Source organism: Delphinus delphis, chromosome 19, assembly GCF_949987515.2.
Source record: "Delphinus delphis chromosome 19, mDelDel1.2, whole genome shotgun sequence".
Lineage (NCBI taxonomy): Eukaryota > Metazoa > Chordata > Mammalia > Artiodactyla > Delphinidae > Delphinus > Delphinus delphis.
In genome coordinates, this window is record NC_082701.1 from 12371857 (window position 1) to 12387978 (window position 16122).

Genomic DNA, 16122 nt, shown 5'->3' on the forward strand with positions numbered 1-16122 from the left:
CTCATCTCTAAATACACAGATATCATAATGTAAATACTCAACACTGATGTAACCAAAGTTATGAGAGAAAGATCTAGGGAGGATAGCGGATGGTAAGAGCACGTGTGAAATGGGAGTGGGGGACGGAATGAAATGGGAAAACCAAGAAGTAACGCTTCACGTATGCTATTTAGACATAGAAATACAAACCAAAGAATCAGCAGGAAAGTTGAAAATGGTTGGCTCTAGGTGAGAGGGTGGGAGGAGAAGTCTGAGGGCTGCAACTAGCCGAACTCTGACTGCCTCGGCCTCCTCCTGGACTCTATGGCAGCCTTCAGCCCCAGGTCCTCCCCCACCTGCCCTTTCTCTGACCTTGCTCTCTACTGCTCTCAGTCCCTGGTCCTGCTTCCTCCTCCTCTCCCTGAGTGCAGTGCCCAGGGATCAGGTCCCATCCTCCTCCCTTCTTTATCAACCTTAAAAAAAACATCAATATTCAAATTACTCCCAAACTATATCTCCAACCTCTGTGGCCCTCCCAAATCCACTCTAGACTCAGCTTCCCTCTCGGCACCTCCACTCAGACATCCAATGGCAACTTAAATTCCACAGTCCATATCGAACTCCTTACCTGCCCCCTCACCCAGCTTCTTCCTCCCACGATTCACTTGAGGTAGCCCCCCTGACAGGTCTCCCCGCTTCTACCCTGAACCTGCAGCCTATTCTCAACACAGCAACCAGCGCGATCCCTTTACATCCAAAGTTTCCTCCAATGAATCCCATCAAGCATCCACCTCTTACCTCAGTTTACAGAAATGCAGGCGACAAAGGAGTCTGTTAACACTACAAAGATGCAACCAGTGAAAACCAGAGTTTGGGAAACTCCAACATCAAGTATCCAGCAGGTCTTCAATCATAAACGGAGGGGAAATGTGGGAGGAGGCACTGTGACTAAGAAAGACTTACGGGACGCATCAAGCAGATTCAGCCGATGCACTTGGCCTTTCTATTCTGAGTCTATAACCCATGTGGAATATATTATTTTAGACACTAGGAGACTATGGACTGGGTGTTAGATGACATTAGGGAATTGCTGTTCATGCTCAATTTACATGAACGTGCTCAGGGTACATGCTCAGGAAGTACTTACTAAATTCAGATTTTGATAACAGTAAAAGTTTAAAAATCAGATTAAGGCCAGTCTCCTACAAGAGGTCACCATTTCCTCATATGTAAGATCAGGGTAATAAAATCCACCCTCCGCCCCCCGAGTTGTCAGCACTGAATGAAAGCAGACAGTGATATGAGCACCACCAAGGGTAGAACATGATGGAGGACTGGGCACCCCTGTTCCACCAGGATGCTCCCCTCATCTCCTCTACCCTCACTGTCTGAGGCGGGGAGAGGTGTCTCCAGCCACTCATGGTCAGCCAGGCAGCCCACTGTGCTGGTGAGGGTTACGTCTCCAGTGCCCCCAACCGAGTTCCTCACCCCCCACCCCAGCACAGCCTGTTAACCACATTCCCACCTCCAAGGTGTGCTCGGCAAAGACTCCAGGTCCAGGGCCTCTATTTCAGATAATCTAAGTTGGCGGGGAAAGCGGGAATGAAAAGGCCTTGCGGGGTATCCCATGGGCCCACCCACACAGGGGCAAGGTACCACTGCTAGCAGGAGGGTGGCTGTGGGCAGGGGAGACCCAGATGCTGGGGCCCGGTGTGGCCCCATTCCCACCTTCCAGCCCCACAGGAGGGAGGAATGACCTAGAGAGGGCTGGGAGCAAAGTTAAGTCAATTTTTAACCAACGCAGCAAGATATTAGACATTCCCCGGTGTGCTGCCAGGGGGCTCCAGCACCCCTTCGGAGAGAGGCCTTGAACCACCACAGCCCATACTCTCACTTCACTTGGGGAAACTGAGGTGGGACAGGAGAGTGATGTGCCCCAGGGCTCACAGCAAGGCCATGACTGCGGTCGCCAGGATGCAGATGTCCAGCCCCGCTGAAGCCTGGTGGCTGAGTGCCCCGTCAAGTGCATCCACCAGGTGACTAATAGCGGCAGCAAGCACTAGCACTGGGCAGCCGCCCAGCAGGCAGGTGCTGAGCTCCACCTGAGGAAACTGATGCTTGGAGACTCAGCAACTTGCTCAATGCCACAAGCGCAGCAGTGGCCTGGCTGGACATCACCCCATCCTTAGTGGTCTAGGACACGCTGGGTGGAGGGCATGTGTGCCTGTGTGCCCACTCAGCCTCTGGCCACAGGTCCCTGCACCCCAGGCAGGCCACGCCCACCCCCCTCCAGCCACAGAGGGGGGCTGCTTGGGTGACCCAGCCCAGCAGGCACGCAAACCCTTGGCAGGATGCCCCACAGGTCCCTGGGGAGCAAACAGGCCTGTGTGGTTACAGGAACTTGGCTCAGGGCCTGGCACCAGCCAGCACCCACTGGCAGCAAGCCATGGCTGCTGCTTATTCCATGAACCATCCTTCCTGCACCCCCATCCCTGGGGAATTCCCCCCAGGAAAAGACACCTCCCAGAGCCACCTGTGGGGCTGCTGGAGCCCCAGAATACTCTAACAGGAAAGGGTGTTCCCAAAATAAATTCCGGTTTGGCCTGTCTGCCAGGGCTATGTCCAGGTTTGAAGGTTGAGTGCACTTGGGGTGCTCTGAGCCCTGCAGCCACTCCTCCATCCGGACAGCAGAGGAGCCGCTCCCCAAGGACCCAGTGTCGCAGAGGGATGTGGGATGTGTTACCTTCCAGGGCCCCCACCTCCACCTCCCACTGCCCCCCAGGAGGCCCAAGGCCCCTGGTGGAGCCCAGGGATCAGACGGAACTTCTGGGCCTGGACCATGACCCTGGATTTCCAGCCCTGTGTGGGCAGCCGAGACAGGGGCCTCACAGACCAAGTGGCCAAGCCAATGCCACCCCGCCTTTATTCACTCGTCCTCAGGTTCCAGTCAGACACTTGGATTTGGAGGGCACAGGAAGACCCTCCCAACTCACCACACAGGGCAGGACCCACTGGGCAGCCTCACCAGCTCAGGCCAGCCCCATGCCCCTTCCCAAGGCGACCCCTTGGAGGGGGCGCCCAGCGGTGTCCCAGGCCCAGGCAGCTGGTGCCGTCCTGAAGCTGACACAGGGAAGGAAGGGGCCAAGCTGGAGAGTGGGGCGAGGGGTCAGACACCCCGTGTCCAGGCCAGAGACGCAGCAGGGGCCAATGGGGGACCCATGCTGGGCATGGGTGCGATCACCCTTGTCCTGCCTCCTGGCCACCTCAGGAGCTAACCCAGCCCAATCCCACCAGCACAAGAGACAACAAAGGCCCCCTCGTCTCCCTCCTGATCCTGGAAGTGGCCAGGGGTAGGGGGGTGGGGGCAGGGGAAGGTGAAGGGAGTCAGGGTCAAGGCCCTGGGGGGCAGGCAGGGCCAGGCAGCTCAAAAGAGCCACCTAGGCCCACGGGAGGGCAGGGGCTGGCAGGGCCCAAGCCCTCCTAGTGTTGGGTAGCTTGAGATCCCCCAAGTGGAAAGGAGGGGGCTCAGGGAGGAGGGGCAGGCCTCGGCCATCAATCATGTCCTGGTCCTGGGGTTTTCAGACCACTGGGAGCAAGGCCCCCTCCCCCTCCCAGAAGGTGGGCCCACAGGAGAGGAGGAGGCCAGCAGCAGACTGCACCCAGATCTCCCAGAGGCCAGGGGAGGGGCACCGGCGCGCCTTAGGACTTCTTGGCGTCCTGCGTGTTCCGGCGTTTCAGGTCGCTCAGGTCGATGGGCTTGAAGGCTGCCAGGGGACAGAGCGGTCAGCGGTGGGCGCAGGTGGAGAGGCAGGGTCTGTCCCTCGTCCTGCCCGTCTCTGAAAGCCCTGGGACCCAGCCCACCCTGCCAGGCTGTCTTGGAAGCAGGAAGCAGGTGGGCCTTCCTGCCCCCAGCTCAACCCCCTGGCCGGCCCCTCCCTCCCAGGCCAGCCCCACTCACTCTTCAGGCTGGGGTTAGGGACCTTCTCCACATACTCCTCCACCAGGCCCCGCTCGCTGCCCGACATCTGGCTGCGCAGGTCCCGCTCCACGCCCTGCCAGGCTGCAGGAAGCAGGGGTGGTCAGGGGCTCTAGACCCCCAGGCCTGCAGCATCAGGCAGTCCGGCCCAGTCAGTGTCCAAGCTGGAGGACACCCTCTCCTGACCTTCCCCCACCAATCAGAGTGGCCCCGCAGGCCCCCTGCCCCCAACTCCCGCTTCACAGCTTTTGGCCCCCTGGCCTAGCCTGCTCTTGACTTGAAGTTGTCCCCAACACATCCCCATTCCCTCGGGGAGCCCTGCCCAGACCATGCCCCTTTCAGCCTCATGGTACCATGACCAGAGCTGCAGTCACAGTGGCATATGAGACTCATTGGGGTACAGCACTTCCTCCAGGCAGGCCCCCCATCTTTCCCGCCTCCTCCATCCCCCTCCTCCTGGCACAAATGTTGTGCACACATGCTCACACACCCCAGCCACACCACTTCCAGGATGCCCCAGGTTTCCCAGGGTGCGCTGTCTTCCACGGCCCCCCTCTCCCCAAGCAAACACCACTGGCTCCAAATACTGCCTCTTCTGGGCTGCTCCCTGTCAGGAACACCATAGCGCTGACCACCTCCCGTGACCAGAGCTGGGTACCCCCACCTGCCTGGGGCAGGAGGGGCTCAGGGGGCCTGGCTGGGGGCACCCCGTGTACCTTCATAAATGAAGCGCACATTCTCCTCGTGGGCCGGGGTGAAGATCTCACTGCTGTTGGGGGGAGAGCGGGGGCTACTGTTCCTCTTGCCGTTGTAGACGACTCTGGAGACAGGGGAACTGGGGGAGCCCGGCCAGTGAGGAGGGGCTGGGGGCAGGCCCCTCCCACCTGGAGGCCACTCCACTGCCCAAGACCCACCTGGTCATCGCTGGGGCGTCTGGTCCTCGCACTCCGCTGCCGGATCCCCTCGGCCTCTGGAAGGGAAGCCCACGACACAGGAATGGGACGGAGACCACCCTCTCCAGAAGGGCTCCAGAGATTGGAAGGGCGTGGGGTGCATCTGCCTCTTCCCCTTAGCTGTGGCCTCCCCGCCTTCCAGGAGACAGGGTCTAGCCACAATCCAGCTGGCTAAGGGTGCGGCAGGGTCAGCCAGATGGGGCTGGGCCGGCGACATGCACGAGTCAGAGCAGCATGAGCTCCGAGTGGCCCCGGCACTTGGACCACTGCTGCCTGGGAGCACCTTCCCCAGAGTCAGGCAGCTCTGTTGACATTCCCAGTTCAAGTCTCAGAACACCACTGCCTGCAGAGCGTGGGTCTGTGGGGAAGGCCTGCGGTCGTCCCAGTGCCCTCACTGCCTGCAGGGCCTAGTGTGTCATTTCTGCTGAGCCTCAGTTTCTCATCTGTAAAATGGGGATGTGCTTCCCAATGGTGAGAAGCCCAGCAGAGCCTGCCCAGCTTCCTGGTCCCCGGGGTGTGACGGAAGGGCTGGGGGAGGGCTGTGAGCCTGGAGGAAGTCGCCAGGCCCAACCTAGTGACCGAGACTCTGGGGTGTGTGCTGTTTACAGCCTCTCTCTCAGCCCAGGGGACTATACAGCCCTGGATGGGGGTCTATTTTTAGGCTCACTCTCAAACTGGCCAGTTGGACAATGTGCTCTCTCTGGCTGAGGACACACACCGCAGGTTGAGGAAGCTGGCTGCACAGGGCCAGTCCCAGGCCTGGCCTTGCCCCAGAGCAGGGCAACCCCAGATGCTGGGGGTGTGGGGGGGAAGCCTGGGAAGGGCCTTTGAGCACAAGTGCCTCTCCCACATACCCCTGGAGCTGAGGGGCCCCAGAATGCTTAGAGCATGTAGCCACAGCCCCTCCTGAAGGGCCAGGAGGATGAGACACGGTGGGTACTTCTTCTCTGGTTCCCATGGCCTTTAAACACCCGCACAGGGGAACTTCCCTAGCAGTCCAGTGGTTAAGACACCGTGCTTCCATTGCAGGGGCCTCGGGTTCAATTCCTGGTCGGGGAACTAAGATCACACATGCCACACAGTGCAGATGGGAAAAAAAAAACAACACCTGCACAGGTAAACACAGCCCACAGGTTGAGGCAACAACAACAACAAAAAAGCATAAAGCCAGTTTCCTGGGGCGGCACGTGGAACCCTGTGCCGTCCCAGGGGAGAGGCCCAGCTCCTCACAAAGTGACTTCTTTCCTGGACTCAGGGGATCTCACTGCCCATGGTTCTCCTGCCCAGGCGCCAGCCCCACGAACACCAGAGCACAGAGGGAAAGCCCTCTCTGGCCTGAGGGTGCCGTGGGGACACTCAAAGGGCTCAAGAACACTCAAGTCCCAGGGGGCTGTCGGCAGCAGGGTGAGGTGGGAGGCTCCAATTTCGCAACAGGAGGGAGGTGCCTGGAGGACCAGCCAGCCCCTGACCACTCTAGGCTGGCCCCTCCTGCCCAGGCCCCCTCAGCCCTCCTGCAGTCTGTCCTCTCGGACCTGAGTGGCCACTTCTTCAGGGTACCTGCCTTCCCAGCCTTGCCCATCCCTGGGGCCTCTCCTTCCAGGGCAGCCTTGGCCTCTTCTGGTCACAGCCTCTGGGGGCTGCCTAGCCTTTATGGGCACATGCCTTTGGCCTAGGGCCCCCTGCTCAGTCTCAGGCCCAACTCAGGTGCCAGATCCTCACAGCTCCCGTCGCCCTGCCTGCACACATGCACGTGAACACGTGGCTCTGGGGTTCTCTGGGCACCTACCTGCTCCCCTTGGTCACTGAAGTCCCGAGGCCTGTGCCCCGGACCCCTGGAGCATTCAGTCTCCACAGTGGGCACCCACCCCTCGCTCCCCACAGTGGCTGGGCTTCCCAACCAGAGGCTAGTGTCCCCCATAAACCACGGAGCTGTGCACCTGTCACTGGGCGCCTGCCCATACAGATGTGCTACTTGAGTTACAAGGTTTCTGGTGCCCCGGACAGAGTGGCCAGGAAACACCTCGGCCAGGTGCTGGACACCCTCTCACGTCCTTGGGACTTGAAGGACGAGTAAAATGACTCTTTAAAAAGGAGTCACCGTCTGCCTCTTCTCAATGGGGAAGGTCACACCTAACCAGGTCCATCTTTAATGGCCTGTGTCCTACCAGCTGGCCTTCCTAGATGTGAGGAACCTCTGAGTCCTCCGTCTTCTCCCAGCAGCTCAGCCTCCCTCCAGGGGCCTTTCTCCTCAGAACCTTGTGCTGGCCCTGCCCCCCTGAGATCCTGCCACCTGAAGGGACGCAGAGACACCAAGGCTTCTCCTGAGTGTACCAGCAGCTTCCCGAGAGGCCAGGTCCCTGCTGCTCCCCTGAAGACAGAGGGACAGTGAGCTGCACTCGCTCACCTTCATCACCTCCTGGGGCTCCTCCAGGGAGCTGGGCCCCCATGCTGACCCCAAAGGAAATTTCCATGAAAACCCTAACAAATATGCACACCCCATGACAGCTATTCCAGTCCTAGGTGCGTATCCAAGGGAAAGGGCCACGTGGCCACTGAGAGGTGCACCGGGGTGACCAGAGAAGCGGTACTTGTCAGCGCCCAGAGGGTAGAGCCACTGAAAGGGACCAATATACATGGGGCCTGTTTCCACTACAGAAGGTGACAGCCGCGAGCACGAGCCACAGCAACAGTGGGCAAATCATACCACTGATGTTAAAGACAGAAGCCTGGGGACACACGGCTGCTCCAGCAGAGAGGGCCGAGCCACAAAGGCATGGATGGGGGAGGGAGAACAAGGTCAAGGAAGAGATGACCAAGGGGGCAGCTGGACTCAAGGCTAAGACCTGGACAAAGAGGTGACCGCTGGACCAGCATGACAAAATCTCCATCGACCTAGCACAAAGGGTCTCAGTGGAGCGAGGGGAGGAAGTGGGACCATCAGCCATGACTGCCTGTCCCTGGCTGCGAAGGGAGGTGCGAGGCCTGGGCTGACAGTGGCACGTGGGGTGAAGTGGAGGGAAACCCGAGCACGTTTACTGCCCAGGGAAAGTGCTGAGCAGGGCCACTACAGAGGCCGGTGTGGAGGGGCCAGGTGAATGGCATGCCTGGAAAAGTGCCAGGGACACGTAAAAAGGCCCAGCAGGTCACAAGAGTCCCACTGAGGTTGGAGCCTCAAGTCCATCTGGCCAGCAGGGAGGGAGCATCCACTTCCGCAAACATCTCCCTCCCTTTGTTTTCTTTCCGACTTTTGCTCACAGTGATTATCAGGCACAATTATTTCCTCAAGACTGGAGCTCAAAACCTCATCACATTTCCTATATCCCATCAACTCTGAAAAACTTTTTTCCTATTTTAATAGCTTTGAAATTGGGCTGCATCTGGCATTCGCCAGCACAAAGGTTAGCAGCATTTTTCCATTCTCAGCGGACCACGGAGACCCAGCTCACACCACTGAGGTCTTAGATCTGATTATGCAATGAGTCTCCCCTCGGCCCACAGATCTCAACCCTCCACGCATGTGCTCTTCAGTTACTTCTTCCCATTCCCACCCACCCCTGGTCCAACATCCACTGCTCACCCTCCAACCCGTGTCAGGACAGTATCTTGCACTATTCTTCTCCATCCCCGGTACACGTCACGCCAGCACGATCTTCCCAAGACCCACCCTGCCAAGTCACTCCCCACCCGGACACTAGCAGGGTCTTCTACTGCCATCAAGCCCTCAGTCTGGCCACAATCTATCTCATCAGGTGTCACCAGCTACTGGGCCCACCCCTCAAACACAGTCTGTGCCTCAGAGCCACCTCTGCTGCTGCCAGCGCCACGGAGAACCATACACTGCCCCCGAGTGTGCTCTGCAGGCCTTGACTGTTGTCCACGGCCGACTAGCCCATAGCAGCCAGCGGGCTGCATGCTCGGCACCTGGCAGGGTCCAGAGCCACTCTGTGAGTGGCGGTCGTCCATCCCTGCTCTGTTGCCCCTGGGCAAGTCTCTTCCCTCTATGGGCCTCAGAATCCCCATCTGAGCCAAAACATTCCCCAAGAATGTTCACCAGGCCTTCCTGCTCAACAGGGACCCAAGTATAGCCACATGAAGCCACCATCTCAAACAAGGTCTCCGTGGCTGCTTATCCAATATGATGGTGGACAGGGCAATCACAGAAGGAATGTATTGTCCAGCTGGGCACTCCTGAGAGTAAAAGGGCTGCTGTTGATTACGAACCGTGAGCCAGGATAGCCCTGGGCAAACTGAATGCAGAGACAGCCCACTCAGGCATGGTGGAGACCCACAAACGTAGAGTACACTGTGAAGGGGCAGCAGCGCTGCCGGCCACGGTAAACATTTGCCATGGGCCGATTGTAGGGTGGCCACTGCGCTGAGCCAGGTAGGACCCCGATAACCCCCATTTTGGAGGCCTGACAGCTGAAGCAACCTTCCACCCAGCAGAATGGGGTCTGGACCACAGGGGCCTCCCAACCTCTGGGTTCTCCAGGGCCACAGCAGTCAGGGCTAGGTCAAGATGGCTCAGCTGGCTTGAGCACCCGAGAGCCTGCCCCCACCCCTGCCTGTACTCCTGGCAGGTTCCTGACCCCTGGCACTGATGTGGTTCTGCTCAGAGACAGGGAGGGAGTCCTCCTGGATGGATCTATGTAGCACCTTGCTCTTCCATGGGAACAAAGGGCTTCAGAGACCTCCTGGGAGGAGGCATGGGGGGAGGGGGCGCCAAAGCCCAGTCTCCAGGCCCCCAGCCTTGAACTCTTTCCCCACACACAGCCATCTGCCTAAGGACTGGGCGAGATGACACTCTGTGGTCTGGGAAAGTGACAGTGGATATTCTGGAGTTAGAATCAATGACGCAATTGCAGCCACTCTGTGTTCCTTTAGAATTTTTGATAGGTACTCAAATTTTCTTAGACTCCACTTCTCCTTCAATATTCGGTGTTTTGGGGGCTCTCAACAGCCCAGTTTCTACCAATGAGACTTCTAGAAAACGATCTATCACTCAAGCAAGTGCCAGCAGGACACTGTCGTATTAGATGCCAGATGGGCCTGGCAGCCTCTTGAAGTCCCCCAGGCAAAGCCTCTAAGCACTGCACCACCCCTCCCCCACTTTCCTGGGTGTCAACAGCAGCTCCCCTCCCGAGCAACAAACCCCAGTGTGTGCACCCCCTCCCTCCTCACGTGGAAATCTCGCTAGCCCTTCCACTCACCCCAAATCAAGCCTCCTCCTTCAGGACTCAGCTCCTGCCCCCTTCCCTCCCCACCTGCACTCCTCTCTAAAAGCTCTGGACACTCCCCACTGACATCTCAGGGCCTTTGCTCAAAATGTCCTGTCTACCCAAAACTATCGCGCTGGTGCCTGGGGGCCCGGCTAACGACCACCTTCTCTGGGAACTCTCCCTGGGACAGGTCGGGGACATGACTTGTGCGCCTCCACGTTACCTGAAGTTTCTCACAACCTGGGCTGCTTCTGTAATTGGAAATCTGATGTCTGCGGCCTCCCCGCTGCGGCTCCCGCCCACCCCGGCAGCCCCCGGGGCCCGGTGAGCTCCCCGACGGCGGGCAGCCTCTTACCCGCTTCCCACCCCCGCACCCGGCACCGCCCCGCCTGGCTCAGAGGCCAGGAGCTTGGGACAGGCTGGACGGCGGCGGAAGGCGAACCGCGGGAACCCGGCCGGCCGCGCTCAAGGGTCAGGAAGCATCATCAGGGCTGCTCCCCGGACGACTGGGCGACTGCAGCTTCAGGGGCGGAAAAGGGCGGCCCGCTGCCCCCTCTGAGCCCCGTGCCCAGCGGGCCCTCCCCGCCCCGCCGCGCCCCTCCCTATCCTCCGCCACGGCGGGCCGGGCGCCCCACGACCCCGCCCGGGGCCCTCCCCTCGCGGCCGCCGCGCCAGGGCGGGTCCCGGCCGCGCCCGCCCCGCCCCCGCCCCCGCCGCCGCCCCCGCCCCCGCCGCCACCGCCTCACCTCGCCCTCTCGGCCGCCGCTACAGCTGCCAGGGGCCCGGCCGGAAGTGACGCGCACCGACGCGCACGCGCACGCGCGACGGCGCCGGCCACGTGACCGCTGGCGTGCAGGGTAGGGGCGGAGACTGAGGCCTGGGCTGAGGGTCTGGTGTCCGTGGGGTTTGTGGAGTTGGTGGCCGCGGGGGACGGGGGATGGACGGGCTCTCGAGGCAGCGGGGTTCTGGGGGGTCCGGGCCGGCGGGGTCGGGGTCCTGGGACAGGGCCGGGGGGCAGCGGGGTCGACGAACTGCAGGGACTGGCGGTCGGGAGCCGCGGGGCTCTGGCTCCTTGCTCCGGCGCTGCCGGACCCCTAGACCAGAGTGGAGGGCGGGGTCCGCTGACCACAGGAGCAGCCGGAGCCGAAGGACTGGGACGGACCGGTCCCCAGTAATCAGGCCATCACCACGGGCTTGGGAATCAGGTTTATTGAAAAAGTAGAAAGTGTCGCAATAAAAAATTCACCTGGAGGAAAAGCCAGGCCGGGGTCGGGGGGCGAGGGTTGTGTCCAAGTATGGGGTCCTGGCCAGCCTGGGCGGCCCCCAGCCCGGCTGGTGGGGCACTCCTGGCACTTGGGGGAGGTGGGCACCTGACGTCTCCAGGGAAGGCTAGAGCCCTAGGAGGGCGGGGCTGGGCTCAGTCCATCTTAGTCCCTTTGAATAACTCCACCAAGTCCTTGAAGTCAGGGTCAATGAGGTCCGAGGGCAGATCACCATCGTCGTTGGCTGCTTCTCTGTCTGCCCCCAGGGAAATGAGGTACCTGGGTGCAAAGGGCATCCCTGGTTGAGGAAGGGAGGTGGCCTGCAGGATGCTCACCCCTGCCCCAGGGTAGCAGGCTGGGGTTCTGAGGTCCACATGTTTTTTATTCTTCCAGGTGAGGTGAGGAGGAAGAAACCAGACCCTTTGGAAACTACGGCTGACTTTTGCAGTTTTCTCTTGGGAGGGCAACAGGGCAGAAATGAGATTCCAGAAGCCCTTAGGGTTCTTAGCTACATCAGCAGGGCCACCTTTTGGGGGACCACATCCTGGAAGCCACCCTCTCACCTGGCTATGTCAGGGTACCCATCGCTGCAAGCGATGTGCAGGGGTGTCCAGCCTGTCTCATCTCGCTGATGAATGTCCGCCCCGTATTTGACTAGCAGCTTCACGCACTCCAGGTTTCCAGAAAGCACTGCTTCGTGAAGGGCAGCCAGACCTGAACAGGACAGGAGGGGTCAAGGCTCAGGCCTTCCCCTGCCGCCCCACAGACCCTCACTGGCCCCACAGGCACTCACCTGAGGGGTGGATGGTGTCCAGGGCGACTTTCCGAGCCCGGATGAAGCGCCCCACCTGCTCCAGGTCGCCCTGGCGGATGTGGTCCAAGAACAGGACATCGTTAGGGAAGCGCACACTGCGTTCAGCCAGTAGCCTCCGGCGCCGCTGCCTCGGGCTGTAGCGGGCATAGCGGACTGTTCTGCTGGGCATCCTGGCAGCTATGGTGTGGGCCACCCCTGTGGGGACCCTACTGCTTGGGGGAGGAAGGTGCCCAGACCAGAGTGGCGTGCAGGCTCTTCCGGCCGATGATGATCTCCAGCACAGCCACCTCAGTGCTCTCCGTGCTCCCGCTGGCCAGGGCACCTCCTGCTTATATAGGGCCCGCAGAGCTATATAAAGCTGCGCAGTCATGCTTACACCCCAGGGGCTGAAACTGAGCCGCTCCAGCCGTGCCCTCAGGATCATGTTTAGTGGTTCATCTTTCAACCCACCTGTCACTGTTCCTGGCCAAAGGGGTCAGATCCTTCCTGGCCACGCTCCCTGCCCCTCAGCTGGACCTCGAAGGTGCCTGACAGAGGGCAGGAGAGGCGCTAGAAGGGCAGGGCCCATAAGGAAGGCAAACAGGTACCAAGGTCAAGGTCTCCTACAGTCCCGGGAACTTGGGGAGAAGGGCATGATGTGTGGTGAGCACAGCTGCCTCTGCCTCCTGGGAAGGCAAGGGGGCCACCCACACCTGAGGAAGCACAGGACAGGGTCCTGCTGTGGAGAAGGCGGCCCATCCCTACTCATCCCCCTGTCACTTATCACCTTCCATCATGGCTCGTATCACTCTCAGGGCAGTTTTCCCAAAACGTGGGCTTCAGTGGCACTGCCCTGCTTGGAAATCTCCCAGATTAGAATCTAAATGCCTCAGCTCCCACTCAACCCATCCGACCTTACTTTGGGACCCCCCCCAGCCGCCTCCACCCCCAGGTCCTCATTCCCCTCCTTCCCATTCCCCTATATTCCTCCTGGTTCCAGGCTCCTGCTGCTTCCTGCCAAGAACACAGGTGCTCACACTCAACATGGTATCTAGTCTGCTACCCAAGGACCATGACGCCATAGCTGTCACATCCTGGGCGGTGTGTGCCCTCTGCACCTGACCTAGAGCATACTTACCTGTAGGAGTACAACCAGCGGAATTGTGAGATATCCCAGCAGGCTGGGCCAGCACTGGCTGCCTTCAGTGCGGCGGCCGAGGTCCGAGGTGGGGCTCAGGCTTCAGTGCGAGACAAGAGCCAATGGATGGACGCGCACAGGAGACACGCCCTGGGAGCAGAGCTGGGCCTGTGGGGTCCACACAGTCCCCGCAGCATCTGAAGCTGGCCATATTGCTCTTCCAGGGCTGCTGTAATGAAGTACCAGACTGGGGGTCTCAAACAATAGTTCTGGAGATCAAGATCAAGCTGCTGGCAGGGCTGTTTCCTTCCCAGGGAGAATCTGCTCCAGGCCCATCTCCTGGCTTCTGGTGGCAAGTCGTTGACGTTCACTGGCCTGTAGACGTATCACCCATCTCCACCTTCGTGTTCACATGGTGCTGTCCCTGAGTAGGTGTCTGTGTCCAAATTTCCCCTTTTAATAAGGAGATCAGCCATTGGATTAGGGCCCACGCTACTCTAGTATGACCTCATCTTAAGCAATCATACCTGCAACAACTCCACTTCCAAATAAGGTCACACGCTGGGGTATTGGGGGTTAACACTTCAAAACATGAATATTGGGGTGGGGTGCGGTTCAGCCCCTAACGTTGGCAAGATCTTCCGGGCAGTCACTGAAGGCCTGGATGCTGACAGAACCACGGATAGCCAGCGCTCTGTATGGGGGGGGGCAGGGACTTGGGCACCGGAAGTCCTTGCATCACCAGGCTGATCTTGATCCAACAAAATCAAATCAACAAATGCATCAGCACCCTAGGTGCAAAGCCTTGGGCCAAATGCTGCTGAGGATAGGCCACTGCCCGCGGTGGGCTCCCTGCCCTGACAGGGTTTGTCTGCCTGCCTTGTTGCCACTAATGTTACATGGGAAACTCCACCTGACTCAGGCCCTGCAGGGGCCCGGAGGGAGGGGTGGTTCCCGGTGTTCCTGCATTTCAGGCTCAGAGTACGATGCTGGGTGGCCCTAACTCTTGGTCACTTGGGAGGAACTGGGTACAGTTTCTTCCGGCTTGTTTACACGAAGCCCAGAGACAAAGTCCTATGCTGTACACAGAGACAGAACTTTCCTTTGATGTGAAGATTGCCTTTTCTGATGTTGTGGAAAGTTCTGTCTGCCTGCCCTGCTCAGAGGATCAAATGAAAGAACTCCGATGAAGCTGCCACCAACAGCATGTTTTTTCCCACCAGTGACAGGCCTTAGGCCAGGCAGGGCAAACCATCAGGGTGGGTCTCTTGGCGACACCAAGAGCGACCCTCCCGCTCTATCCTGCTAGAGGCAAGCTGAGAGAGCTCAGGATCTCGGCTTTGGGGTTTCTGTTTGGATGTCTGGATCCAAGAAGGGACAGATGCCTGAAAGTCATTCTGTTCAGGACATGGGCAGCACGTCCTCAAAGCCATGGACATGGCCTACAGCAACTCACTCAGAAGCCTTTCGGCAGAAGCCAGCCATGAGCAGTCTAACCTGCTCTTCACACAACCACACCAGCACCAAACCTGTATTTACACAGCTTTGCCCCTGAGCCTCTGCCCGTGTGAACTTCTCAAGTGACCTGGTTTGCACAACTTTCAGGTTCTGCCTTCTGGAGAACTAAAGCAAGTGAAACATTCAGGGCAAAACTCTTACTTTGAAAAGTCCAAGGAAACTCAACTAGCAAAGCTTTGCATCTAGCAGAAAACAAGCCAGGGGCCTGGAGGGGAGTCTGTGCAGGGCCCACTCAGCTGCCTCCTGGCAGGTGCAGAAGCCAGACCTCGAGGGTCCGGTACACAGGCCCAGCAGTTGCTTTTTAGTTCCAGGCCAATAGCTTCCTACCAGCTGGACAGAGGAAGAAAGAGATTGGGACACCCCAGGCTGTTAAGCCTTGACTGCCTACCCTATGCCTGCAGTTACTTCGCTAATCCACCAGCGTTGCCGGGCTTGGGACTCCAACCACCATGTCCCAGCAAACCCAGACCCAGGAATGTGCTAATCAGCTGCCTGGGCAAAAGGGGAAAGGTATCGGTGACTCACTCCCCCTCCCAGGAGCACATGACGGCCCTGTTCTGGGCAGCGACACCTGGTCCCAAGCTTTCTATGCGGAGGGCCAGGCTCCACACAGCTGGTCTGCAGGGTCACCCACGCCTGTCATGGGGCATAGCCCACCCCTTGCAGCTGTGACTCCTGACAGCCCTGCTCTCAGCCCACCCTGGGTTCCCTCCTCTGGAAACCACACGCATAACCCTGGGGAACCCGCTCACGTTTAGGAGGGCAGAGCTAACATCTCCCCAGCGATCTCCCACAGAAGCTCCAAGTGCCCGAGCTCACTCTTTCACGGATACACATCTCATTGTGTCAGCACAGCCGAGGCACAACACACACAGACCCTGGAGCAGCCCTGGCACAGACCACCTGAGAACCAGGGAAGGGAGTCCGGCCATGGGCTGAGCTGGGGAGCGGTACCTGGATGCCAGAGCGTGTGGACAAGCCGGGGCTTGGTTGGTGCTGCCAAGGGTGCTAACACCAGGTTCTCCCTGGACACCAGCTGTGTACCACACGCCCAGGTGAGAGGCAGGAGCAGTCCTGGGGTTTGTGAGGGCAAGAGCAGACACCTGGGCCTCTGGCTGGAGCGTAGCTGCGGTCATGGGGGAAATGACACACCCACCTCCCCCTGGGCCGAGACCACAAAGGGAACCACATTCACAGCAAGTCTCATGGTCACGTCTGCTGGAACTGCCTCTGCCACCTCCAAGGTCCCAGCAGCATCAGAACTGGGGGCTGGGAATCAGGAAA

The 16122-nt window shown here is 59.4% G+C and overlaps 2 protein-coding genes across 4 annotated transcripts; both read right to left on the bottom strand.

The window, feature by feature from the left end:
• Positions 1-2884: 2884 nt before the first annotated feature.
• On the bottom strand, positions 2885-10949 carry MCRIP1 (MAPK regulated corepressor interacting protein 1). Of its 3 annotated transcripts, none has more exons than XM_059998164.1 (5): positions 10874-10949; positions 4870-4925; positions 4672-4790; positions 3938-4039; positions 2885-3743 (listed from the first exon to the last, which is right to left on the bottom strand). In XM_059998164.1, the coding sequence occupies exons 2-5, from the start codon at positions 4875-4877 to the stop codon at positions 3679-3681; spliced, it is 294 nt and encodes a 97-aa protein (XP_059854147.1). In that variant the 5' UTR covers positions 4878-4925; positions 10874-10949; the 3' UTR covers positions 2885-3678. The 3 variants fall into 3 exon arrangements, with proteins under 3 accessions (XP_059854147.1, XP_059854146.1, XP_059854148.1); XM_059998163.1 differs by lacking the exon at positions 10874-10949 and adding an exon at positions 10483-10719; XM_059998165.1 differs by lacking the exon at positions 10874-10949 and adding an exon at positions 10351-10719.
• A 388-nt stretch (positions 10950-11337) lies between these two features.
• PPP1R27 (protein phosphatase 1 regulatory subunit 27) lies at positions 11338-13140 on the bottom strand. Its single transcript, XM_059996581.1, has 3 exons — positions 12183-13140; positions 11953-12103; positions 11338-11668 (listed from the first exon to the last, which is right to left on the bottom strand). The coding sequence occupies exons 1-3, from the start codon at positions 12625-12627 to the stop codon at positions 11545-11547; spliced, it is 720 nt and encodes a 239-aa protein (XP_059852564.1). The 5' UTR covers positions 12628-13140; the 3' UTR covers positions 11338-11544.
• Between the last annotated feature and the right edge of the window lie 2982 nt (positions 13141-16122).

Excerpts from the sequence above, each read along its gene's own strand:
- MCRIP1 (XM_059998164.1), bottom strand. Across the intron at positions 4,040-4,671 it reads TGTGCGCTTCATTTATGAAG|CCTGGCAGGGCGTGGAGCGG; the intron begins GTACACGGGGTG and ends TGCTTCCTGCAG. Across the intron at positions 3,744-3,937 it reads CCCTAACCCCAGCCTGAAGA|CCTTCAAGCCCATCGACCTG; the intron begins GTGAGTGGGGCT and ends GTCCCCTGGCAG.
- PPP1R27 (XM_059996581.1), bottom strand. The coding sequence starts at position 12,627 with ATGATCCTGAGGGCACGGCTGGAGCGGCTCAGTTTCAGCCCCTGGGGT. Across the intron at positions 12,104-12,182 it reads GGACACCATCCACCCCTCAG|GTCTGGCTGCCCTTCACGAA; the intron begins GTGAGTGCCTGT and ends TGTCCTGTTCAG. Across the intron at positions 11,669-11,952 it reads GGGTACCCTGACATAGCCAG|GTACCTCATTTCCCTGGGGG; the intron begins GTGAGAGGGTGG and ends CTTTGCACCCAG.